This window comes from Ictalurus furcatus, chromosome 17 (assembly GCF_023375685.1).
Source record: "Ictalurus furcatus strain D&B chromosome 17, Billie_1.0, whole genome shotgun sequence".
Taxonomy (NCBI): Eukaryota; Metazoa; Chordata; class Actinopteri; order Siluriformes; family Ictaluridae; genus Ictalurus; species Ictalurus furcatus.
In genome coordinates, this window is record NC_071271.1 from 19,199,966 (window position 1) to 19,227,271 (window position 27,306).

Consider the following 27,306-nt stretch of genomic DNA (forward strand, 5'->3'; position numbering starts at 1 on the left):
AAAATGAGAACCGAGAAAAAATATCAAATTCAAATATGAGTTGAATACAAAATACGATGTGTACTTCTATTGTGAGTATATTGAAAAGATAGGAAACGTGAGGATAATGTGAGATGTGTCTGAACCTCCTCGTCGGCACTTCAACACCTGTCTTAAGGCAAAACCTTCCTCAGTGTAGGCAAAAAGCATTTATCTAGTCCCTAAATTAAAAAAAGAATGGCTAAAACAACGCACAGTGTTTATGGGAAACTGTATCAAACTTCCATCACTCCATTTCCAAAAATTTGGTAACTGCACTATCGCTGTGACGCAATCACATTTCCTTACTGGCCTAAAAGCAATGTGTAGAATAATTATTAGCCATTAGCAGAGATGTAATAATGATGTTGAATAATGTGTTCCATTACAAGTGTTTACACTGAGAAAAATATACCAACACAATGGATAAGGTATGAAACTACATTTCAAAAAGCACCCACATGTTGCCATATGAGACAACACACATCTGTTAAGCACAAAGTGGGGAAAAAAATGAAACAAAAAACACTGCCTAGGTAGTGAACACACTATCCATGACAAAAAAGTTTCCTCATGTACCATAGTATCAATTATTATAAAATGAAAAGTGTAATTAATTAAACCACAAAACCACCCTTGCGAAAGAGTCGCAAAAAAAGAACTTTTGTGCTTTTTCAATGTCACAGTACATCAAAAAATGTGAAAATACATAACACCACCTTACAAAGTTGGAAGGAGCCAGTACAGGTGAAAAGGAAATATACTGTATATCCAGTGTGACTCCCGTCTGTCCTTCCAGAGAACTGCGAGTCAGGTAAGAGAGCAAGGCCACTCTGAAACAAAAAGATGGAATGAGCTTGAGTTCACTCTTTGAATGTCACAGTGGGAGGAGGCGTAGGGGATGCTTTGAAAAAGTGTGGCAGATTCCTGGCATTGTCCGGACTCGGGCCTCGGTCAGGCAGCAGGATGACGTTTTTGCGGCGCAGGGTGGAGTCACGGCTGGAGGCAAGAGAAAGCGTCTCAGAGGCAGCCTCAGCTTCGCTGCTTGACTCTACAGGTGTCACACGGATGGTGGTAATGGCCTGATGGTGTTGGTGTGGGTGGTGAAAATGGTGATGATGGTGAAAATGTGGATGATGAGGGTTGTTCATATCAGGTACAGAGCCGTCCTTAAGGGAATCGCAACTCTCTGAGTTGCGGTTGAGATCGTTGAGCTCAAAGCACTGGCGCACGCTGACACGCTCTGGTGGTGCCTTCCACCTCCAAGACCCACCGGCATCAGAATTGGATCTGTTTTCCGGATGTGCATCGACATGCACGATGCCTGTGCCAGGGTCCTGCTCTGTCAGTGCCTTGTAACGGATGGATCCTGTGCGGCTGACAGCACTGCCCTCGCTCTTGGGGCTTCCATGAATGATGCTCTGCTGTTTAGACATGGCGATCACCTGCATTATCCGTGGCTGGCTGTTAGTCCTGCAGGGGGCGCTCATCTCTGCCATCTTCATCCATTTTGCTCTTGCATTCCCGACCATTCCTCCTCCACCATCACTTACTTCCTCCATGTCCTCCTGCAGAGATGAGCATGCATTCTCTTGTGTCTCCTCAGGAATGTGTACTAACTGTGATGAGCCTGGCCGTGACTGAATGGACACCCTGGCTCCACCACCACCACCACCTCCTCCACCATTGTGGTTAGCTAGTGGTACAACACTGGCTGCCATCTTCATATATTGTCCAGGTGGCCCCTCCAGACCCATGGCAGTGGGTTCAGAGCTGCAGCGTACTTCCATGCCCCCGTCAGGACCCTCTCCAGCCTGCAATGAAAGCTTTCGGTTCTCATTCTTGCTCTTCCATTGTGAGAGCAACTGCTTGGATCGTGTGGAGTCCATGGAAGCATGGATCGCGGCGTGACGACGTGGTATTGGTTCCTCCGCACCTATAGAGTGTGAACGAGGCAGAGTGTTGCTGAAGGTCACCATGCTGTCCTGGTACAGGTGGCTAGCAGCCGTGATGCATTCCAACTCAGTGCTGGCCCTCTTCAGACTGAAGGAAGAGTCACGATGAGGTCCTCTAAGTAGGATGCTTTCCGAGCGAGCTGAAGTTGGACGCTCCCTTACGCTCAGACTCTTTGGCTGAAGGAGGCGTGGGGGCTCTGTGTTAAGGTTAGGGAGAGGACGCAGGGGCTCACGGAGGGCCGGAGGAGGCATGATCGGCTGAGGCTGGGGTGGAATCTGCATGGGTGGGGGTTGAGGACGTGGCTGCGGACGTGGCCGCTGCCGGAGGGACGTGTCCTCGCTGGGTTTAAAGTTACCCACTGCATAAAGACCCTGAAGGAGAACCCACAAAGCAACTTTAGGACTATATCTGCAATCCTAGCTCTTGGATCTCAAGACATTTCCATATTCTACAACTGGTTGGAATCTCAGATATAGTTTACTTGTCCCAATACACACTGCTGGTCTCAACAAGATGCCCTGTGAACCTTTCTGGCAAGCTTTCCAAAAAATGAATAGTATGTTTTCTATTTGTTGTTTTTTTTGTGTGTGTTTTTATTGATACTTATTTATTAATCAAAGTAGTTATTATGGAATGAAAATATAATACTGGCACCTGCCTATATATGTAAGAGTGCCCTTTACAGATGTGATTCTTGGTCACAACTGAATGTCTTCTCCACCCACAGAAAGTCATTAAAGGGCTTGATGGGTCTAATCACACTTGCTACTTATATAGCAGATGCTTTAGGACTTCATGGATTATGTGCTATCCGGTGAGTCACTTCACAACCAATTCTTGCTGCAAAAGCAGCAAAGGACAGAAAGCAGTATAACATGCTTATTCCTTGAAGCATAAATGCATGGTATAAGTCCAGCTTTACTCAAATCAGCATGTTGGCGATCACAGAGCAGCTAGAGGACCGATAAACGAGTGGAGGAGTGTGTGGGAGGAGAGCAAAGAAGCAGCCACATGTGATTTACTTAGAGTCTATTTATAACCACATTAAAAACAACGTTGTCTCATCACACCGCACCAAGCCTCCCTAGACTGTGAGAACATATGAAAGACCTTGGACCATTATACCACTAGTAATACATAATCAATGACCTGCATGATGGAATCTTTTATAGCCATAGATCCCTAGATTGTCCATTTTAACTCTGGCTTTAGCAGAAACACTGCTATACATAATGTCCATGAAGAACACAGAAGAACAGGTGAGGACTCACCAGGTAGATGGCTATACTTCCTCCGATGAGGAAACCACTGTAGACATCCATGGCATGGTTTTTGAACTGGATGATGCGAGTCAGACCACAGATGACCGCACACATGATGAAGGAAAAGACCAATAGGGGCTTGAGTAGCTTGGAGGAGTCAGTTAAGGTGGCATTGAAGTACATCTGCGAAGGGGAAGCACATGACCCACATTTTTTTTTGCAGTCAAGGAAAGTGCTAAAGGTGCTACTGCGCTCCTAATATTGCTATACAGGTCATATGCTTCTTAACATTGAACATAGAAACAAATGAAATTAGCAGTACACGGTCTTGAAATGGCTTTTATCTTTTAAGAATGGATTGTGTCATAGGGTTTACAATGCTACTGCTAGCAGCTAGTTCTTCAGCAATTTGAAAAGTACCGCAGTAATACCATTAAATAGCAGTGTCTTGTCTTATTAACCATTGGAAAATATTTAAAAGGCAAAAGTTTCATTTTGTGAATTCCTGTGAACTCAATATGTTCAGAGTAATTTTTTTTTACTTAACTAACTGCTATCAGCTACTTATTCAGCACTCGAAGAAACCGCTTTGCTAACATCAGTAAATGGGAGTTCCATGTTTTATTAAGCTTGTGAATCAAAGGGAATGTCTTTTTTCCCCCAGTGTTGTGAATCTGTTTCTATTCCTTATGTTAGCTTGGGGCAGAGGTATCTGCATGAATTTTTTTTTTCTCTTGTGAAGGAGTTATGTGAAAGAGAACGGTATTTATATACAGTATGTTTGTGTAAACCTTACATAGCTTAAATAAATGTTTTTCTATAGGCATCGTTCCTGGGTCAACAAATTGTTGAAAGTTGACAACACTGACTTTAATTGAAGTAGCACTGTCTGCTAGTGCTGTCACAACTTCCTTTCTTTAGTACAGTAGCTTTCAGGAGAGCAGACAAAAACCTTTTTTTACCGAATTAACTTAAAGGACACAAGAGCCCAGAGGCCATGAATAGCAAAGTCAGCTTTTAATTTATTTAAAGAGAAAAGAAATATGGCATAGCTCTCTAAAGTTTTTCCCCTTCCAGATCTATTCCTGACAGCCATCTGCTCTTATGGTGGGAAGGATGGCCTTCCTCTCTCCTGGTTAATGATCGCCAATCACTGGTTATGTTCAAACAAACACAGTAGCCTTATGAAGTGTATCGTGGCAGTTTCACTTCCAAAAGATGTAAAAATGTAGTGGTTGCCAACATATGTCTCAGCCTACATTTTGAGAATTCACCTTTCAGATAAATTGTGATAAATAAACACATACAAAATGAGATATTAATGTGTTATTATTATTATTTTTTTTCTTTCTTTATTTTATTTTATTATTTATTTATTTATATTTATTCTGTCCAGCCCCCTTGACAATGGACTAAGTGTGCTGTGGTCCATTATATATGTTTTAATGGACCCCTGGTGTGAAGGGAACTGCTGATAACTAAATTGGGAGAAAATTTGGTCCAAACAAGAATTTCAGGAGTTCAGATTGTTATACCAAACAGAGCACTAGAGACTCATTACTTTCTTCTTGCCCTTATTCTGAAATCTTTTTACTCTTCATATCAAGACATCTTCATATCCAATTTCATGATTAAACCTTTTGATTGTTGGAATTCTTGTGAGGGAAAACTCTGCCCAATCCTTTTGTAGTTTGTGGAAATAGTCATAGCACAGGATATATCAATATATGTAGTTGGATAAATGTAACTCACAAGCGAAACTCCTTGCAACTTATTTCTACTGTAATGTCATGATCAGTGTCAGTCAATACAAAAAAGCTTATTCTATGGCAGCACAACTGGTCAGCAAAAAAAATAAATAAAAAATCAAAATCAAAGTTTAGGATCTTGGATGTTTACATAAAATTCGGATTGATTTAATGAAAGCACACAGTGCAAAGGTAAATACATGCCATACAAACCATTTCACACCAGTGTACAATTTCACATCATTTGGCTGTGCAGTCAAGTGTAATACTTACTGAGACGTACACTGCAGCGAATGCAGCCAAGGTGGCATGTTGTGATGGAAAAGACTTCCTGCAATGACAAACACACAGTCTTATATGAATATATCTGCTGGAAAGGATGTATCAACAACGTACATCCGGTGCATCTTTTATCTACAGTATATGCCTTTATTAGTCATTAATTTCATTGGCTAGTGCAAGGACACTCTGCCTACAGGATGTCTGAACAAAACAAGCATAATTACGCCCAGCAATTGAGTGGAAAGGCTGTCGAGGACTGAATAGCAGAGCAGTGCAAATGGATGTGTGTGGGTGTTTTGGAGCTTGTGCTTCACAAGCGAAGCAGGACTGAACTCTGTGTGGGTTTTTGCAGAACGCTGCATGCTGACATTCACTATCTTCCCTCTGTATCTCTAAACACAGACTACAGATTGAAAAATGTTTTACAAAAACCAAAGAAGATCGGACTATGGTATTATAGGGCTAGTATGCTTAATATATCAAATAAACTGTATCATGTCAATACATCTATCTCAGTTGTTAAAAAACACAACACTGACAGTAAAACAGGTATAGTTGCTTAGTTTTAGTGACAGACCTAGCACATGTCAATCTACTGCTCTTGGCAACACCCCACTCAACATAAGAAGCACCAGGGAACAAATTATATACACCAATACGTCCACACACACATTAAATATTGCAGCATTAATATCACACTTTCACCACCTGTCAAGCAGGCTATAAAATACATCATGAATACATCATAAATTAGCCTAATAAATTAAAACATAATTCAGGAATTTCATCCCTGCAAGCTCTCTGTGGGATACAAAATAACACAACAAACATATCTTGTCATAATTGCACGAATATTCCAGGTCCAAATGTCACTGGATGGAATGGTAAGCCATTTAAACTCCCATTTCACCCCAAAACCAAATGACGTACAGTACAGTATCTCTAATCACTCAACATACAATCAGCATGCCTAAACAACAACTACGAAATGACATTTTGTCAAGAGATTCTGTTATTTTACAGTTAAATTAACTGTTAATCACAATAGGCTACCTTAAGCTTGTGAGAAGTGGGGACAGGGGTGGCATGAGGGGTGGCTATGTGTTTTCAAGCTTTTTGCAGTCAAATCTATCGATCCCCTCAGAACAGCTTTATTTCATGAACATCCATTCATCCATTTTCTGTACCGCTTATCCTACAAAGGGTTGTGGGGGAGCCTGGAGCCTATCCCAGGGAACTCTGGGCATAAGTTGGGACACCCTGGACAGGGTGCCAATCCATCGCAAGGCACAATCGCACACACATTCGCGCACTATGGACAATTTGAAAATGCCTACAACACATGTCTTTGGACTGGGGGAGGAAACCGGACTTCCCAGAGGAAGCACGGGGACAACATGCAAACTCCGTGCATACAGAGTGGAGGCGAGATTCGAACCCCCAACCCCAGAGGTGCAAGGCAAACATTATTTCATAATCCAACTATTTCAATATTAGACATTATTTTAATATGTTTGTTCATTCATTTTCAGCAACTGCTTTATACTGCTCAGAGTTGCTATGAATGAGCAGCCAACTTCTGGAACACTGGAGCAATGTTTGAACACACCTTAGATTGGACACCAGTTCACCAGACATTATTTAAATATGTACAATAAGTTTGGTAATTTATCATGTCATGTCACTTTATATTCTTAAAAATTCCATTCACAGACCAGGAATACAAATTTTATTCTCTATATTGTATTTTAGCTTGAGCAAGCTGGCTAGCTGTATCTCTCAACCCCAGAGATGTTGTAGGCCCTTGGGGAAAGCCCCTAGATTCAGATCTGGTACATGCAGTTTGCTGTGAGATTACAGCAGAGCAACCCTTCAACCAGAGCTTTCTAGCTAGCTAATGATAAGTGGGTAGTTCATTCAGTAGGATGTGTGCTCTTTATGATACTGCAGAATGAGCACAGCTACACAGTAATGCATGGACACGGCTGCTGGATCACGCAGTCAAAGTAAAAGATAACCAGTAGCTAAAAAACAAGTTCTTTTTGTGAAGTTTGGTCTTGCAGCTGATACTCAGTAACTGTGACAGTCACACTGAAGTGCACAATCCTATTATTCTCAAAACATTTCTCTAATACTGGGCTGAATCCTAAGTTTGGGACAGTCTTGCATTCTATCTATAGGATGTATGATTATACCGCACAGTGCATTCATTTCATGTTACAAAATTGTTCTTCTGCAAGCAGCTCACAATAAGGTTTTGCTCAAATTCCAAAATATTACTTCATCTAGTTTATAGGTCATTTTAAAACCTTGGGGTAATTATACTTGATTGCCTGAAGGACACTAATTTGGCTTTCTAACCTTCCGATGTTGATGGCTACTGAGTCAGAGCCTGAGCAAATGTCCTCCACGATGAAGGCACCGTCATCACAGGTGGTGTTGAGGATGGTGTAGTTGGGCTTACACACTGTCAGGAAGTAAGGAGCATGGTACCCTGTGGACAGCTGGATGATGTCTGTGATGAGGGCTGTGATGCACAAGCCAAAGATGTGGACACCTACACACACAGAGAATATATATTTAGTATAGTACAGATGGAAAATAATTAAGGAGTGTCTGTCTGCATAGTGCAGAGTGGTGGGTGTCTCTGAGCATGAGCCCATATATGAACTCAGAGTCATGCCCTTTAAACATTTCAGAGTGGCCACAAATGTAGTTTCATGACTAAATCTGTAAAAAATAAAATGAAATACACACACCTTTTGGAATGCCAATGACTTCTTATGTCTGTGAAATCATTCATTTTTATTTGGACTCAAAGATACGCCCATAATTCCATCTATGGATTTCAAACCACGCCCACCCAAAGCTGATCTCATTTTCATATATACGTAATGACTTGCCCATATTTCCACATAAAGACATGTCTACCACCTGCACACAGAAGCTATTGAAAGAATTATGATCCAAATTATGATTAAACGCTATGTAACACATAGAAAAACAACACAAGCTTCATGCCACAATTTCAGACTCAGGCACTGTGATTGATAGCACACTTTTTGATTTAAAACATGGTAAGTATTGTTACTTATCCTGTAAGTTAAATACTGTGACCGACCTTATCAACAGTGTTGCTATTGGGAATGAATACTTCATTATTAAAACCGTACAGTAAGAAAGAGCATGAAAAATGAATGCCTACCCACAAACCTCACAGCCCGGCGGATGTAGGAATTAAAGTTACAGCCAGCAGCATTTATGTTGGCTTCGGTTTTTATGCTGATCCTTCTTTTGACCTGGAAGCAGTACAGGATACCCTCTCCGATCATAATCTGTAGAGAGACAATTTGTCGTGATTACCCCATATGCAATGCTAGTCGTCTATGGATGCTTGAGCCAGCCAATATATCAGCCCATTATTTATTTAATTGCTTGTTTGTGTGTTTTCTGTAGTATTAATTGAAGACATAGATTGCATGATCACGGGATCATTTGCATAGTGGTCTGGGTAAATCTGTCAGATGTCACTGGGGCTGAATTCTGGCAAACAGTCACAAAAATCTGGTTTTGGCCAAAAAATTTTTTTTTCTGCCACATCCCCAGTTAGTCTAGGGTTGGAGGACATGTAACAGAATAAAAATTATGTGATGTGTGGAGACAGCAATGTTCAAATACCAACCCCATTGCTTTTACAAAGACCGACAACAACCCAATGCCCAAAACACGTTCTTTTATTTACAAATGTGGGAGGATTTCAAGACTTCAAGAGGGGGCAAGGACAAAACAACAAACATAAACCCTCTAACTATTAGGGAGAAACTAACTAAACGACAAAAGAAAAAGAAACAAAAGTACAATAAAAATACACTAACTCCCTAACTAGCTTAAACAGGAGAAAACAGAAATATATAAAGGAAATGGTACCCACCTCTCTACTAATCCCTTCCCAAAGAATTAACAATATAAACTTAGTAGGTAAAGAACAATAACAGAAGTATATACTAACAAATAGTAACTTACAAAACAAAAAAAGATTTCCTGTCATAGGCACCAGTTACCACAAAAGTGTTAACACCATAACACTGAAAAGAATCAATCAACAAGATATAAATCATAACCAAGTAATAAAACTGTAGGGTTGAGAATTCAACTGAAGAGCTGTGATTTGAGGCAGACATTTACTGAAAAGACCGTAGGTGAAACAGATGTTTAATCCGTGTAGCTCTGGTGCAGAACTTGAGAAGCACATCCTGTACATTAAACATATAACATTTGGTGTAAGTGGAAATTTGTGGAAATTGTGTGAGCTTCTTTGAACTATTTCTTTAACTAAAACAACTATTTACTATATTTTCAAGTGAGTTTAAATCCCAGGATTGTCTAAGAGCCACTGATGATCCCTTCAACAAGACCTTTAACACTGAACTTCTCAGATCTGTGATTGGATTCGATTGTAACTTGTTTCCAAATAGCTTTGGATAAATGTATATTTGAATAAAAGGCACATTCATGTGTCTTTTTTCTCTTGAGGATATTTGTCTCAGCGAGAACAGCATCTGTCACACAGATCAAAAGAACAAAAGAATGAGGGAGAGCGAATGAGTGAAAACCCGAGAGAAAGACATAGACGCAGCTAAGTGCCAGATTTACACAGACTGATGTCTTTTATGTAAAATGGCAAGAGAGAGAGAGAGTACAATAGAAAGAAAGAGACAGAATGGCAGACAGAGAGTCTGGAAAGAGAGAGGGAAGGAAGTAACAACTTAGTCTAGTAACCCGCCTGGCTATCCAGCCACAACCTATCCTTGGCTAACCAGCACACACACATACACACATACACACACACACACACACAGACTAGTCATTTTCTGTCTTTGGAAACCAATAAGTATGACTCCCACTCCATCAAACCACAAAACGGCCGTAATTCTTACTAAAGTGCTGCAAATGAAATGTCTAACCACATTTCCATCGACTGATCCAGTGCATTGCAGTTAAGGACACTACAGAAGCTTAAATCTGCATTGACCTAAATTGGACATGTCTTGCATGAGACTAGAATCAATGAATGAGAGTTAATGAGGAGGATTTAAGCTGCTTGAGCTGTGAACCTCACCAGCTAGAGCTCAAGGGTCTGAACGTTAGCCATGTTTCCACTCATCTTATGTGCATAATGTAAAATGATAAAATGAAAATGTTTACATAAAATGCTTTATTTAATGAAGTCATTTCCTGTTGTCACATACGTTTTTGTGTCATCAAATGTTTGAGCATGTTTCAGTCCAGAATTTCATTCAGCGGTGACCAAAACAGAACGGACAGAATCTACAGGTTACTGTATTACCTTAGTATCGTCAGCATTCTTCTCTACAGGGAACAACATCTGAAGACGATGATACAGAAATAAACCAATGGATCCTATAAAACTACAGGAAACCGTACTTTTATTTCCCATCAAATGCATGCTTCACATTATGTTCTACAATGAGACTAATAAAGGGTCCTTTGATTGTGCCTCTTGGGAAACTCTTAAAGGTTCTATGTAGAACTCTACAAAATGGTGTGACTATACAAAAACCCCTTGAAGAACCATTAATAAACCCTCTAAAGTATAGACTGATGATCACAGAATGAGATGAAGCCTCAGAAGGACAGATAGACTGTGCTAGTTGAATAGCTTTATTTTAATTCAGTTGATAGTACTGACTTGATCACATAAGATTTTAAAAGGAATTTTACTGGATTTCAATTCTTATTTAGACCTGAATAAATGAGCAAGCTATTGCTTGAGCAAGCCATCACTGAGCAAGCTATCTGATATAACATCAAGGCCACAATGCCTCTAATTTCTGTAACATGAAAGATGCTGATGAAATGGAGAAGAAGTGACAGATTTAAACTCAATAAATAATACAAGATTATAAGTGCAGGTTATAATATCCCTGACCTTCCGTTACTAAAATCTCCATTCTGTTACTGTCAAAATCCACATAAACCCCAGGTTAACACATTCGTAATAAAGTTACAGTATAAAAATGCCAAAGAACTCAAAGGCTGTCTGGGCTCAAAACTCAAAGGCTGTCATATCTTTTTAAGAGAACATATCTTAAAATAGGCACAGAAAGTACAATTTCATTGCACAGTCCTGCTGCTCCAAACCCAGGGGGTATCTCAAGCTCATTCTCTCCTGCTTGAAAATTTCAGCTATTAATTAACCCTCTCAGTGATTCAGAGAAGATTTCATGTTAAAGCAAGTTTGGCAAAAACAGTGTGGCTTTGTGTATTAGCGCCTTAGTGCATGATAATAACATCCACATGGTGACCAAACAGAGGCATCTTTTATTCTGTGCATGGTGTATATGCAAAGTGCATCCTGGGTAGGCGGTAGCCAAAATTTCACTGACACTGAGGAGGACAACTGAGAGAGAGAGAGAGAGAGAGAGAGAGAGAGAAGAAAGAGAGCGAGCACCTGTCCCCTGAGGAAGAAAGTTTAGTTGAGGATCCTGACTCACTGCTTTATGCTGAGGTGGGAGTATATGCTAATATGACATTGAGATTTGCATATTCAAAACAAGCAAACACTGACACTGTGTGCAATGCATAAAGAAAGATAATTTTTTTCTTCATTTTTTTATTTAGCCACCACATGCATTACAGTTTGCAATAATTGCATTCCTTTATCTTTATCTGCGTTAAACCAGTGTTTCTCAATCGTGGTCCTGGAGCACATTTCTGCATTTTTACTTCCTGTAATTAAAGTAGTTTAATGTACTTTAGGCTTATTAACTAGCTGATGAGTTGAATCACATGATTTGGGTGCAGCATAAATAATAAATAATAAATAATAAATGTGCAGAGCAGGGGGCAGTATTAAGAAACATTGCTTTATATAAAGTCATATTAGTAATAGTGATATTGTATTTTGGAGCATTTATAATCAACTCTTGTGTCTTAAATCTCATTAAAGAAAGTTGGTTCATTGATTCATTTATCTTCAGTAACCAATTATACCTGATCAGGGTTGTGGTGGATCCTGAGCCTTTACCAGGAGCATGACATGGGAACACATCATGAATGAGACACCAATCCATCTCAGGGCTAAATGCACACACAATTTAACATGCTTATTTAAGCCTAGGGGCAATTTAGGGAGTTGTCACACTTGGCCTGAACACTTGAGGCTGCACCCAGGACCGATTCTAGGTTCGTTTGGAGGCGAGGATCATTCACACTGCATTCACATTGAAGAATTAATTCTGAAAGCATGGATTGATTGCAAAAATTCCATACATCACATTTGTACCAGTATTTGCTAAATTTTAGGCACTAATCCTTTTGCTGTCATTTTCCTCTATATTTTCCTTTGGTACCAAAACCCAAGCAGTGGATCTTAGCATGTCTTGCAAATGATGAGCCATTTCTGAATAAGAATATTTTAAGCTGTGCAGGACGGCACAAGACATGTATTTTTCGCAATGAGCACATAGCTTCAATACTGGATGTGGACTGTACCACTGTACCTCAGTGAGTAAGACATTGGACTACTGATCAGAAGGTTGTGAGATCAAATCTCAGCACTGTCAAGCTGCCACTGTTGGGCCCTGGAGCAAGACCCGTAACCCTCAACTGCTCACTTGTACAAATGAGAAAAATGCCACTCTGGATAAGGGCATCTGCAAAATGCCGTAAATGTAAATAAATGTAATGTAATGTGGTTGAAGCGGCCCCCAGAACACCATTTTCAAGAGGACCAGGGGTCAGTTCTCTGGACTGCTACTGAGTTTGAAAACAGTGTTCACATATCAACAAACGTACCAACCTTTGGGCTCAAATGGCCCGAAGTCCAGAATGAAAGTGTGAAATCAACCTTGGAATAGTCAACCCACCTACCAGCATGTTTTGGGAGGTGGGAGAAAACCAGAGAACTAGAAAGAAAACCACGCAACCCGGGACCCTGGAAAAGCTCTCCAATGTAGCAATGTGCCTTACATTAAAAGAACAACTGTTCTGATTGCATTACTTTGTTTTGATCAATTACCAATTACATCTTAACCAGTTGTGCTTATTTGCTAAGTATTTTTTTTTTAATTACAGTTTTGAAATAGAGACAGATATGGCACCACAGATGTACTCTCTACTGCCATCTTTGTTGAAGTTGAAGCCTTTATTTATCACATATACATTACACCACAGTGTACTTCTTTTCTTCGTATAGCCCATCTTGTTAGGAAGTTGGGGTCAGAATCTAGCCATGATACAGCATCCCTGGAGCAGAGAGGGTTAAGGGCCTTGCTCCAACAGTGTGAGCTTGGCGGTGCTGGGGCTTGTCCCAGTATCCCTTAGACAAAAGCTCCTACAAAAGTTAGTGTGTTGGACCTGAACTCTGGACAGCCCTGATATGTCTGATGTGTCTCAATTTCAGTCTGTGAACCAGAACACTATTATAATAAAGAAAGATATGCTGGAGATTCTCGCAGCATCACTGCAATATCAATGAGCTGATGCTATCAGCACCTATCCTTATAATACTGCAATAGAAGATAAAAAGAAACTAACTGTAGGGGAACTGTTCCCTGGCTGCTAAATCACAAAAAAACAACAACACTAAAGCCCAATTCACGCCAACCCTTTTTTAGTCATCTGACATTTTAGCCAATATTTCAGCCCACATCTCTGTTAGGTGTATGCCTCACGTCCACAAAAATTCAAAATGCCTTTATTATCATTTACACGACAGGTGCATTGGAAATCTTCTCCAATACACGGTTCTCTGTCGGTCACACAGCTTGAACAGTAGAGCAAATAAGGACTTATAATAGTACACAAGAAAGAACTGCACATGACAGATGTAATAAATGTTGCACATTTGAGTGTAGAAATGAAGGGGGCTGATAATATTGCACATAAATTTCTGCTATATTTATAAGTCAATGCTATGCCAATATATTGCACTGACATGTATAAGATATACTCTGAGTATTTTTGCACAGGGATTTGTCTATAACAGCAGCTTTGATAATAATGCCAACTGCAAGGTTTTGCAATACTCAGAGGTTTTACACATATTCATGTGAAAATACACATTTCATATTCTATACAATATGGACTTCAATCCTAATTCACTATTAAATGATAATTGTGCAGCCTGTCATTGCCACCAACACGTGGAACCAGAATAAGCGTTAATATGCTATGTCACTGTCTAACTGTCTCATGTCATGTTTTAAAGTGAACTGTGTTGTAAGCAGGACTCCTTTTTGGATTAATCATGAAAACTATGCAAGTGGTTTCCAGACCTTATGTTCTGCAAGTCTATAACACAACCCACTACATTCATCATACAACAATGCTCCATTTTATTTCCTCCTTCACCTGAATTTCTATTTAGTATAGTAAGCAAAACCATGTCTAAAAATAGGCTCCTTTACTGGAACTCTAAATGACTGCACTCTAAATGACTGACCAAAGTTGTTTTTACGTGTGTGAGATTCTGGGACTGACCGTGGCTGCTGGAATTACAAACGCCAGGCTGAAGAGCATGAGAAACGGTACGACTTCCTTGGTGGGATCAATGTAGGGCATGCTCAGGCTCCGGTCATTGCAGCTGTAGCCCGAGTGCACAGGCTTGAAAATGTCTGTCAGCTCCAAAAAGTACAGACTGACCACTGAGGAGGCCAGGATCGGGAGCTGCACATAGAGAGAAGGGTGAGGGTTATTACAGTCAACTGCAAATACAGTGAAGATAAGAATGATAACAAGTTAATAATGATTGTCATTAAAATAAACTTAAATATATTAGATATTGTGAAATATTAAATCTATAAAATCATGATAGACTTGTCTGAGAGTATTGTGGGTATAAGCAGATAATCACAGGATTGCTAATTATGTTATGAAGTGATGTCTGATTGGTCCATTTTTCAGAACTGGCACATACCAGTCACCAGGTTAGCACCGTGACAGACACAATGTTTATAATGTTTACATACAAAATACCTATATGTTACATTCTTTATTATGCAATTTAAATATATTTCTGCAGCATGCCCTAGATAAGCCTTCATTCCTACAGTATGTTTTCTTTACAGATGGTGATATAACAAAAGAACCCCAATAAACCATGTTGTTTCCTGTGCAGCTGTATAGCCACACACAATCTTATATTTTCTCTGCAAAAATATGACATCTTGGCACTTGAAAATGTCTTGAATATAGTCAAATCAAATGTATCTAGTATTTCATAAAATTACAAAAAAAAAAAAAAAACATATATAAGATTATTAAACCTATTTCCAGACATTTATATTCATTTCAAGATTAAAATTTTCTTATTCGATTGGCAGATAATTTTGTTTCTTTCTAGAAATAAGTGCTTAAAATTAGATAAATTATCTCCCAATAGAACAAGACTTATATTTCAAGCTTGAAATGAGTAAAACTATCTAGAAATAGGTTTAATGGTCTTATATTTGGTTTAGTCTCATTTTATAATGGGAAATACTAGATACATTGACTATTTTCAAGACTTTCCCAACTGCTAAGATGTCATTTTTTTTGCACTGTGTACAATTGCAGCTGAAATTTTCTTTAAGCTCCAGAAAAATCGATGGTGTTAAATCAACTCCTGCTGTGATCTTTTTATGTCTGAAAATAGAGTGAAAATCTCTATTGAAACAAAGATAACGATCAAATGGACCCAAAACCCTTACAGGCAAAATATTTGAAATGAAGTGAATCAACCAAGCACCAATGGGGGACTGACAAACAGCATCTGATCAATATTATATCAAACCTATAAGAGAGATTCACACAGCTATGCTTATAAATAATATACAGACAGGTGACAAATAAAGGGAAAAAAACAACATAAGTGTTTTAGTAAGGTTTTGGGCCACTACAAGCCACAGGAACAACTTCAGTGCTCTTTGGCATCAATTCCACAAGTCTATGGAATTGTGCTGGCAGGATGAACACCATTCTTCCAAAGGATATTCCCTAAAATGGTGTTTTGATGATGGTGCTGGAGAGTGCTGTCTATCAGTTACTGTTACAATCAAAATTATTCACCCCCATTACAAATCCATTATTGTCAAAATTTACAGACTTTCAGTTGTTTGCAATGAACACATCAAACAAAAGCAACTGAAATAGTTCAACACAACGAGTGCTTCAAATGGTTTCAGCAAATTCAACTGAAATTAGTTATAATGAATTCTCCAGCCTCAAAATTATTCAATCCCTTCATGGCAAGCATCTTTACTACTTGGTAGAGCACCCTTTTGCTGTTATGACCTGCTGCAAATGAGATGCATAGCTTCTGGCAGCGTTCCTGAGGAATCTTAGCCTATTCCTCATGAGCAATGGCCTCCAGTTCAGTAATATTCTTGGGTTTGCAAGAATATGCTAAGGAAGAAGGCAGTTTGCTGCAAATGCCTTCTTCAAATCCCACCAGAGATTTTCTAGGGAGTTCAAGTCAGGTGACTGTGATGACTCTGTAGATTCTCCCAGGACGACTTCTGCAACCAATCCTTAGTGGAATTTGAGGTATGCTTGGGATCATTGTCCTGTTGGAAGGTCCAATGACACCCAAGCTTCAGCTTCCTCACAGACGACATTATGTTTTCTCCTAGGATTCGTGATACTTCAATGAATCCATCTTGCCTTCCACACGCTGCAGGTTTCCAGTGCCAGAGGATGCAAAGCAGTCCCAGGGCATCACTGAGCCACCACCACGCTTGACTGTGGACAGAGTGTTCTTTCAACATTCTTCTTCCTCCAGATATAGTTCTGGCATGGAAACCGTCTGCGTTTAGTACGTACCTTACAGTACTCACCGAAACCTCAGTGCCTGTTGCCACCAAGTCTTGCTGCAGGTCTTTTGCAGTCACTCAAGGGTTTTTTACAACCTGCCTTCTCAGAAATCTGGTTGCAGTCATTGATAGCTTCCTTTTTCTGCCCCATCTAGATAGTGTACACCAAACAAACCCGTAGTCACTTCAGGTATCTCATGTATTCCAGCTCAATCACACCTGGTGCAACTAATGAAGCCCTTGATTCTGTTGTGAGAGATTCTATTCAGGGGGTTGAATAATTTTGAAACTGGAGAAGTCAAGTTGCATTTTCAGTTGAATTTGGGGAAACCACTTGAAGCATTCGTTGTGTTGAACTATTTCAATTGCTTTTGTTTGATTTGTTCATTACAAACAGCTGAAAGTCTGTACATTTTGACAATAAACTTGATTTGCAATGGGGGTTATATAATTTTGATTGCAACTGTAGGTTGAGATCTGGTGTGCGTGAAGGGCATCGGAAATGATTTACATTATTTTCATCATCATCAAACCATTCAGTGAGCCGTCGTACCATGTAGATTGACATTCCTGGAGGGGACCACTCCTATCAGGAGGATAATGTTGATCATCAGAAGAACTGAAATATTGATTTACGGTGACTCATCCCTTTAAGGGAACAAGCAGACCCGAACCATGGTAGCAAAATAAATTAAGGTCCCACACAATATAACAGAGCCAATTTAACTGTAATCATTTTTTTTAGATGTATGATTATCACAGAAAAATAGTTCATTACATAAACTAGCCTGCCAAATTTGACCAGTAACAACTCATTACAGCTATTCATCACAGCCAGCTGCCTATTCAACAGAATAAACATGTCTTGAACATCAATAAATGGTTAATTTTTATTTATTTTTAAGCAAAGTTTTCCCAACAAATTCTACTTGGCAACTGAAGTATTTTAATATAAAATGTATATAATTTCTTGGGAAAAAAAACTTTCACTCTTAAAATGTTAAGACTTTTCTTATTCATTTAGAGAGTACTAAAAATTAAGACCTTCAGTAACTGATTTGTGCCCTGAAGCTGCTTCATTCCAACTTAAGATCAGATGTGTGGAAAGACAACACATGGCAAGTTGAAATTAATACGTCTTGGCAGAAATTCTCTTGGTTGCTGGTTTAAAAGATTAGAGAATTAACCTCCTGAGCAACAATACAATATTATAACATGACTTTTTAAGCTTTACTTGAAAATGTTGCCTGGTAATGAATTTTTATACAAATTCAATGGGTACCAAGAGCCAAAGACAATCCACAAACTGAATAAAATGTAGAGCAACTATGAAACATGTATCCCACTTCAAAGTAGCTTCCAAAGCATTTACTTCACATCAACATTTGAAGGTCAAGCCAATCTGATGTCAAAAAGCTCTACTCATCTTCAGACTCGTCTCATCTCATTTTGTCTCATCGAAACTGTCAACAAGATGCCTTATTTATAACTTTCACAAGTCATTTTTTTCTTCTTCTCTCCACCCAATAGCTTTTTGCTTAGTGGCTCCCAACATAATAATTCACAAACTACACTGCTTGATAATAATCACTAGAGATTACCTTGTTTTTCATTTCATACACTATGGATTTATTATAGTACTTTTTGGTATTTTTTTCTGATACTACCCTAGTTTACTGTAGTGACTGATGATAACTATGGTAACATTTTAGACCATGACAATTACTGTGGTGTTTCGATTAATTATTATGTCAGTAATATTAAACGTAAAATACACGTACCATGGTAATGATAGCAAAAAAACAACAACAATATTTTTGTACGCTTTGCTCAGCAGTCTGTGAGGAATTTCAGTGTGAGTATTGTACCTTCTAGTCCACATTTGAAGTCAATGACCTGTTCCCTCTCAGGCCCAGATTTTCTACCAATTTTTAGCAAATTTTAAAATATTTTAACAAATGTTCTGAATACTAGATACTAAAATGTACACGATCTGTTCTAATACATCTTTATAGCATGTGTATTACCCATAATGCAATTAAATAACAAAATGACCAAGATTAATAAAGCTATTTTGGGCACATTTCGCACAATAAAGCTATTTCGCAATTGTTAATAATTGTGATCACTAGTTTAAATATTAAGATAAGATATTCAGTCCATACAGGATTTTGCAGTTTTTGTGATTGTTGCGGCCAAAATTGCTTGAGTGTTTGTGCTTCTTTGAATTGCCGAAATTGCAGTTGCACAAAATTGTTTTGCACTGTCTTTCACAGTGATGTTTGTTAGTAAATGAGACCTTTTAGCTGTACTCATGTTCGATGCACGTGAACCGAATAGGGCTTTGACTGAATGTGTGTTGTGATGACGATGACACTCTTGGCCCAAATCTGTGGAAAATCTGCTGTAATTTTGAAAAATTGCAAGCTTGTATGAATATTGTGCAGTTTGCTTGATTTTCTGTTCGTTCCTGTGATCGCAAACTCCTGGAGGGACTGAATACTGTGTTTTATTATTTTAGTCATTGTCACACATCCCTACTTATCAATAATCATACCTAAAACTACTGTATGGCTGTATCACTCGAGTCTGGTCTCAAGACCCAAGACTATTGATTTGGATTTGTCTCAGACTGACTGGCTTTTGTATTTGGACTTCTTTTGGTCTTGGGCATTGGTGTTGCTAAATATGGTCTTGGTCTCGACCAAATTTAAGTGGCTTTCACGCACCCAATAGAACTACTAGTGGTAACTCAGTTATATGCCTAAATGTATTTCCAGAATGATTCAGCAGAATTCTGGGTAAATCTCAAGGAAATTTGCAAATTCGGCATGACATATATGAAACTGAAGTAAAGACTTGGTCTCAAAGGTATTTGACAGTTTTTGGTGTTGATCTTGACTCGGTTTTGCTTTCATTTGACTCAATCATGATTTGGCCCAGACACCCTTAAGACTCAGATTTGACACAGTCTCAGTATGTCCTTGTCATGGACTTGACAATGGCGATCTTGACTACTGTCCTACCTTACACGTGACCTTCCCTTCACCCTACCCAAAGCCTTAATACTCCACATATTAACTTACCACTAACATTTACACCTTACACATGACCTATCCTACACCCTACCCCAGGTCTTAATACTCCACATATTAACTTACCACTAACATTTACACCTTACACATGGCCTACCCTTCACCCTACCTTTAATAGTCCACATATTAACTTACTCCTAACATACCTCTACACCTATTCCTAACATTTATACTTTACACATAACCTACCCTACACCCATTTCTAATCTAAATACCCTACACATAACTTACTGTACCTTTACACCTACCACTAACTGACACAGCCTACACCCTATACATACCCTTAACCCCATCTAACACATTTTTGTTTATATCAAGCATATTAACAAAAACTGCATAAACTAACTCCATAGACTCCATAGACTAACTTGTGAGATGTATATACAATACATGGAGCATTTTATTCTGACAAAGAGAGAGACAGTAGTAGATCATATATAGACATGAGATTAGGCACAGCAAACAGTTAATGACAGCACAAAATCATCAGAACAAACAAACCAAGTTGTAACTAGGTAACAGCGTACACAAATTACGACTGACTGCGGAAGGTAAAGGCAAGACTTTGCATAGAAGAAACTGCATAGGAAACCTAAGAGAAACTAAATCACATTTTCAGAGCTGTCTTTGAAATTAAATACATGTAAGATTGTTACAGGAATAGAGGCACATTTAAATGTTACAAATCACACATTTAAAACTGAGAAATTGTTTTAAATGTAAGCAGGAGGAAAGAAAATCAGTATATTTCATAAACTGATGATACATTTCAATCGGATTTAAAGTAGACCACTACTCCATTATACTCTGCAACCTATTTAGATATACAGAGCATGAAGAAAATTGAGGGAAATTACGTTATATACATTACTGCTTCCATGTGACTGTGTTGAATGTTTAAAGATCTCTCCACTCTCTTACCCCTGTGCTTCAAGAAACATGTGTGAGATGAGTAATACACACTGATACACACTTCTGTCTCTGAGGTGACAGTGACAAGAACAAGCTAAAATACTGCTGGACTGCAGGGATAAGACATAATCACGGTTGAGAGAATCTCTCTTTAGGAAATAGATTTGTGAGTCTGTGGTTAGCAGACCATAAATGTTCTCTGGTCACTGACCAAGATAAATTATTATGATGACTCTTTGGGTAGAAGAACTTTATTCAGTGTGGCGCAAACAACAGAAATGAGCTTTGCACGCTTTAGGCCATAATACTGTTGATCAAATGTGACTTACAAGTGAATCTGATGCCAGGAAAATTCCAGTGCTTTAACTGTAGAGGGCTAAAAGTAAATTTAGTTTATATACAGTTTGATTAATCTTTATTGGCATTTTATTAATCTTTTATTGGTATTTCATTGGTGATAACACAAAGGAAATTTGAAAAAAAAAAACCCCAAAACAATTCAAGTGAAATAAAAGTTGTATAATTTTCTCCTCACCTAACATTCAGCAATGTCTGGTGTTCAAGGTTTCCGTCTTTAGTTTGGTACTTAAGATATGGAAGAGTATAGCACACTGCATATCTAAATCATCACACACTCACCTGAAACTTCAATGGCTTCTTAAACAATCTCAAAAATACCTTTCCACACCTGGTTGTTTGTGTCCGAAGTATTAATATACATCTTCATAGGAATTACCTGTATAAAAATGCACGTTTTTACTTAAAACAGATTCAAATCCACTTCAGGGTGTCTGAGACATCATTTAGCTAGATGCCATCCAAGTGTAAAGCCCTCCAAAGGAAAATAAAATGCCTTCCAGTGCATAATGTATATGGTCTATGACCACCGTGGTTGGAGTTTATAAGGAGAATGTTACAGCATTAAACATTACTGCAGCAAGGAGCAACACAGGAAGGTGGTTAGGTATAGCAAGCCATATCAAAACAATACAGAAATCAAATTTCAATGCACCTAATCAGTGACACGTTTGACTACAAGTGCAGATGCATGCAGTTAAAACCTAATCAGGATGCAATCCACGTACAAGACACAAGAAATGACTGTGTGTAAACAAGACATCATAGACCTGCTTATGTGGTTTCTGACATCCATAAACAAATGAGCAAAAAAGACACTGCAGCGCTAAAAACAATAGTAATGACGACTATTTAAAAGGCAAATCACATCCTTCTTCAACACACAGTTTAATGAGAATCGGACTCAAGTAGGATTATATATTGGAAGTGATGCGGACCTTAATATTGATTCAGTTTGATCAACTTACTGTTTGTTTTATGAAACTGTTTATGTTGAAATGGTGCTACTAAGCTGAACTCTGACAATGTTAAATTGGTAGCTATAAGCTTCTGTTATTTATTAGCAACATTACTGTCCTAGGTAGTAGAGAACTACAAGAAGGCTACAGTAGAAAACTAAAAGAAGCAAACTTTGGACACCAAACATGCAATAGTTTATTGACTATATTTAGGCTTAGTAAGTGACTTATAGATTTTATTTTTGGTTGAAATGTGTGGGGGGGAAAAAGCTGTATATTTCACTTATGTCTAGGGTTTCATGTATATAAGCAGGTGCCAGAATATAGCTTAGAAACATTACATCAGTCAAGTCCTGTGTCCTGTGTCTACCCTCCTGCTGCAATAAAACGACCCATAAACCATCTCATAATCGTGATGATAAATCAGACATGGGGCAGTAAACGTTTTATGATTTATCTTCATATCATTGTCTGATAAATCTCTGTATTACTCCACTGTGTGGTCATGGACACAGCATTCTCACATGGATGGTTTAGCGCCGCTCGGTGTAGACATGTATTGGATATGTTCCTGCTCACTTCTATTACATTACATTGGATATTACACCCATAAAGCAAATTACAGATATGATCTAATCCTTGTTACCTTCTTATACTGAGAGAGGTTATGTGCTGGTGTCTAAATGGCTTGTGACCCCTGAGAGGACATAAACCACATGGCTGCTGTCCTTTGTTACAGATATGGAGGATAGTTCTCATGAGCTTACTGTCCTACTTTCAGTCCTGTGTGAACAAGAGAGGAGAAGACTGATGTGCAGTGTACGAAGCAGACTTTTTGCTTTATATAATGATACAAGGCCATGTTAGTCCTCTTTAATCTGGTATCAAAACAAGTCAAACTGCACATAGGGCATTGTTTAATGCAGTTTATGTGGAGAATAATTTCAAGCTTAGAGCAACTGAGCAAAAATACGATGATGGCAATTCACTTGGAGACAGTCAAGATGGAAGTGCCTGATATAAGGAATAATATACTTGGGGGTGTGTTATTATAGTAAAATAATCAACGACAGGGTAATATTATGCATTGTTACACAAAGGGGACTTACTGTTACCACCTTAATGTTCATTCATTTCCAATACAAGTCCATGTGAATAAGTTGTTACAATAGAAATAGTGCATAAATATAAACCTGTGATTTGAATTACAGCCAACACTACTGTCAGTGCTGCTCATTATAGAAAATTAATTAACATCGTTGGACCAATAAGAATGAAGAATACAACAACACTGTGGTATACATTAGAATAGTACCCATCCTTCTGCATTTTACAGCACAGTCCTGAACAACATCTTCTATTATATTAAAGTATACAGTGTTGATTCAGAGTAGATTTGATTGTACAGTGTTGAATTAACACCTACAGTGATCATTTAACTCTGGATTGACTCTGGATTTCTGTATTAACACATACACAGTAGTTAATTCTCAGTGGGGAATGAAAATCTATACTATAGTGTTGAACTAATCAGATTTAAATATAAGTCTGGCTCTCGAGTTAACATCTTCAGGGTTAAAAGAACTGTTTTGGAACTGAAGGTTTAGATTACCTTATAGTGTTAAATTAACTCTTAAAGTGCTGAGCCTATCCCAGGAACACTAGGCATGAGGCGGGGAATACACCCAAGTTTGAGACGTCAGTCCATTGCAGATGGCATGCACACACACATTCATACCTATGGGAAATTAACATAACCAATCAGTCTAGGTGAATATTTCTGAGAACCCGGAGGAAACCCACGAGACAGTAACCTGAGCTCAGGATTGAACTGAGGACGCTGGAGCTGTGAGGTAGCGACCTGCTCCACCACCATGCTGCCCACGCGTTAACACCTTCAGGTTTAAATTCAAATGTTACAGTGTAGAATCAACACCTAGCCTACAAATAAAGTTGTGTGATGAGTTATTATATACATTGTAAAGCTGAATGTCTCTTAGAATCCTGAATGAACACTCACAATGGTTACATTTTGTTCTGAAATAACATCTACAGGTTTTCCTTCAAAGAGTTGTTGGATTAACAGTTAGAGTGCTGGATCAACACACTTACATCTTGGAGTATTGAATTAATATTTACACATTTAAAATGGCATTTTACAGTGGTGAATTAACTTCAACGGTAATAATATACAATAGATGAAAATAAATCTTAAAGCATTGAACTAACACTTGCAGTATTGATGAAAACACCTACAGGATTAAATTACATTGTAAATTAGAGGATTAAATTACACATGCTGGGTTAAAATAAACATTATTAAGCTGAATTAACACCATTTTCATTTAGTCCTCTTCAGTAAGCTCTTTATCCTGGTTGGGGTCTTAGTAGATTCTACACCAGTGCTGTGAACACTCTACGCGAAGTAGGATTACATCCTGGATGGGACCAGCCTACATACTGGCTAGTTCTTGGAAGGTAGGAGGAAACCAACGAACCCAGAGGAAACCCATGCAGACACTGGGAGAACGTGACATGAGCCAGTGCTCAAGACTGAACCGGAGGTCATGGAGCCTGCCCATTAACAACTGGGATGAGTTAAATGAGATCAGCTTGAGTGCTGTATTAAACTGAGTGAAACAGTATTGCTTGAACATATATGGTGTTGAAATGATGTCTACAATAATTCATTTGTATTTAAAGTAGTAAATTAGTGCACCCATTGATTAATTAACATATTGGGCTTAAATGAACCTTATGATACTCAGTTAATGCCTACAGGGTTCTCTTAAACCTGAGAGTGTTGAATTAACACCTACTGCTGGACACACATGAATGCTGTAGGTGTGTTAATTCATCACTGGGCAGTGTAATAGGTCCCGTGTGTCCCTGCAGGGTGTAGTGTGTCTCGGCTGGAGCTTGGCTGGTCTTACCTCCACAAAGTAGAAGCAGGGCAGCAGAGTGACGCTTTCTTTGCTCATGCTGGCTTTAAGTCTCTCTTTGGCCGACATGATGAAGTGTCTCCTTTGGGTATTTTTGTTAATGATTAGAATGATAAACTCCCACTTGATGTGGATCAGTGCGTGATTAGTCCTCCTTTAGTCCCCTTTTAGTATTAATTTAGTTGTCCATGCTCAGGGTGGGAATGAGAGGAAGCAAAGCCACTGCAGCGCTGTGAACCCATGCAGCATCCTTTAATAAGCGCTAACGATCCTCCACTCCTCACCGAGAGACGCAGAGACGCTTCAGACTCCTCCACAGATTAACGCCGACTGGAGACGAGAGAAGCTGACGTGCGGGAGTGACGTCAGAGGTGTGCTAAAAACCCACTTTCACGCAGAGTGTGCGCGCGCGTTCGTGTGTCATTTGCGGGTGCATGTATGGCTGTGCGTGCACCCAAGTCTGATTAGGAATGGGGAGGGAGCTGAATGTTTGCGCGTGCTTGTGTACGGGAGCGCGTACGTTGGAGGTGCTCGCACGCGCGCGTGCGTGTGTGCACTGGGGTTGCATGGGTGCATGGGTACATTTTGGGAGATGCATGCGCGCGCGTGCGTTTGTGCGCTTGTGTCTGGCTTATATACTGCACAAATGCCTCGTCTTCCAAGATGCTACAGGTGAATTTGTCTTTTGCGTCATGGTTAATGAATGAGTGTGAAGATTGGCATCGCACGTGATTGGTATCTCCTGTGCAAGCCACTCTGAGTTCTTGAGCCCTCCTTATGTGTCTAGTGGTGCAATTTAGCAGTTGGTCCTAAGGCACTGTTGAGTTAGTGACCCAAAGATTGAGTTCAAATACAAGGGATGTCATTCGGTTTAACAAGACCCTTAACAAAACCTTCCAATGCTCAGCTGTGTGCTGGACTAGATTGTGTCTTACCATTAAAGAACCATGTATGAACTGGGTAAAGTGTGTTATTGGTTAATTAATTTATTGGTAATGATTTTCTTCTTAGTACCTTGAACCTGTCAGGCATTTAGAATTTAGTTAAAGTGTCTTAAGTGTTTGATTTAAGAGTTCATTGTAAAATTCGAGGTTCTCAGCCTTCAAAAATGATGGCATGGCTTCAGGGTCCCCATTTTGATCATGAGTAACTGTCTGTGTGGAGTTCTGTGCAAGTTTTCCCCAAAGATATGTGGGTTTCCTCCAGGTTCTCTGGTTCTGTGCCACCTCCCAAAAACACACACGTACGTGGATTATCTTTGCTAAATTGCGCCTAACCACGAATGAGTGCGTGAATGTATGTGTGTTTGGCCCCCTGTGATGGACTGGCATCACATTCACTGTGTATTTCTACCTCACATCCAGCATTCCCCGGATAGGTATTGGATCCACTGCAACCCTGATCAGGATTAGAGCTGTCTAAATGGGTTCTACATGGAACTATGTCGAGTTGTACATAGAACCTTCAATGGTTCCACCTAAGAGGCATCTTTAAGGGTTCTAAATTGTCTAATAGAGTGTAATACATATTGCCATTACATCTTAGAAGACATAATTTTGCACATTACCTATACTGCACATACACATCTTCGCACAAATCCATTTTCCTACACATAATATTTTTGTATATGTTCGTGTATGCATTTTCATGTTGTACTTTTTAAAGTATTGTTCATATTTATAATGTGCATATTCATCACTCTACCCGTATACTCACTTCTATCTCACTGTACATGTGCAGTACATCTTGCCATTATATTCATCTGCTTACATTGCACTTTACTACTATTACTCTTTGTGGTTAGATGCTTAACTGCATTTCATGTAGTACTTGAACTTTATGCAATGGCAATGAAGTTAAAACTAATCTAATTATAAAAGTCACATCAACATATGCGATGCAGAATGCATGCTATTTCTGATGTATTTACTTATATATTTATCTGTTCTTATAGGTCTTTCT

The 27,306-nt window shown here is 38.9% G+C and overlaps 1 protein-coding gene across 1 annotated transcript; it reads right to left on the minus strand.

Annotated features, from left to right (window-relative positions):
* Positions 1 to 644: 644 nt before the first annotated feature.
* On the minus strand, positions 645 to 25,762 carry plppr4a (phospholipid phosphatase related 4a). The gene is made up of 7 exons (XM_053647421.1): positions 25,336 to 25,762; positions 14,771 to 14,956; positions 8,472 to 8,601; positions 7,628 to 7,823; positions 5,258 to 5,315; positions 3,246 to 3,419; positions 645 to 2,345 (listed from the first exon to the last, which is right to left on the minus strand). Exons 1-7 carry the CDS (start codon positions 25,411 to 25,413, stop codon positions 882 to 884), a joined length of 2,286 nt encoding a protein of 761 aa, XP_053503396.1. The 5' UTR covers positions 25,414 to 25,762; the 3' UTR covers positions 645 to 881.
* Between the last annotated feature and the right edge of the window lie 1,544 nt (positions 25,763 to 27,306).

What these genes read in the sequence shown, in the direction of transcription:
- plppr4a (XM_053647421.1), bottom strand. Translation starts at nt 25,413, where the DNA reads ATGTCGGCCAAAGAGAGACTTAAAGCCAGCATGAGCAAAGAAAGCGTC. An exon ending in CCGGGCTGTGAGGTTTGTGG is followed by an intron (nt 7,824 to 8,471) that starts GTAGGCATTCAT and finishes CTGTGTGTGTAG; the next exon opens with GTGTCCACATCTTTGGCTTG. An exon ending in TCGCTGCAGTGTACGTCTCA is followed by an intron (nt 3,420 to 5,257) that starts GTAAGTATTACA and finishes TCCCCTTCGCAG; the next exon opens with ATGTACTTCAATGCCACCTT.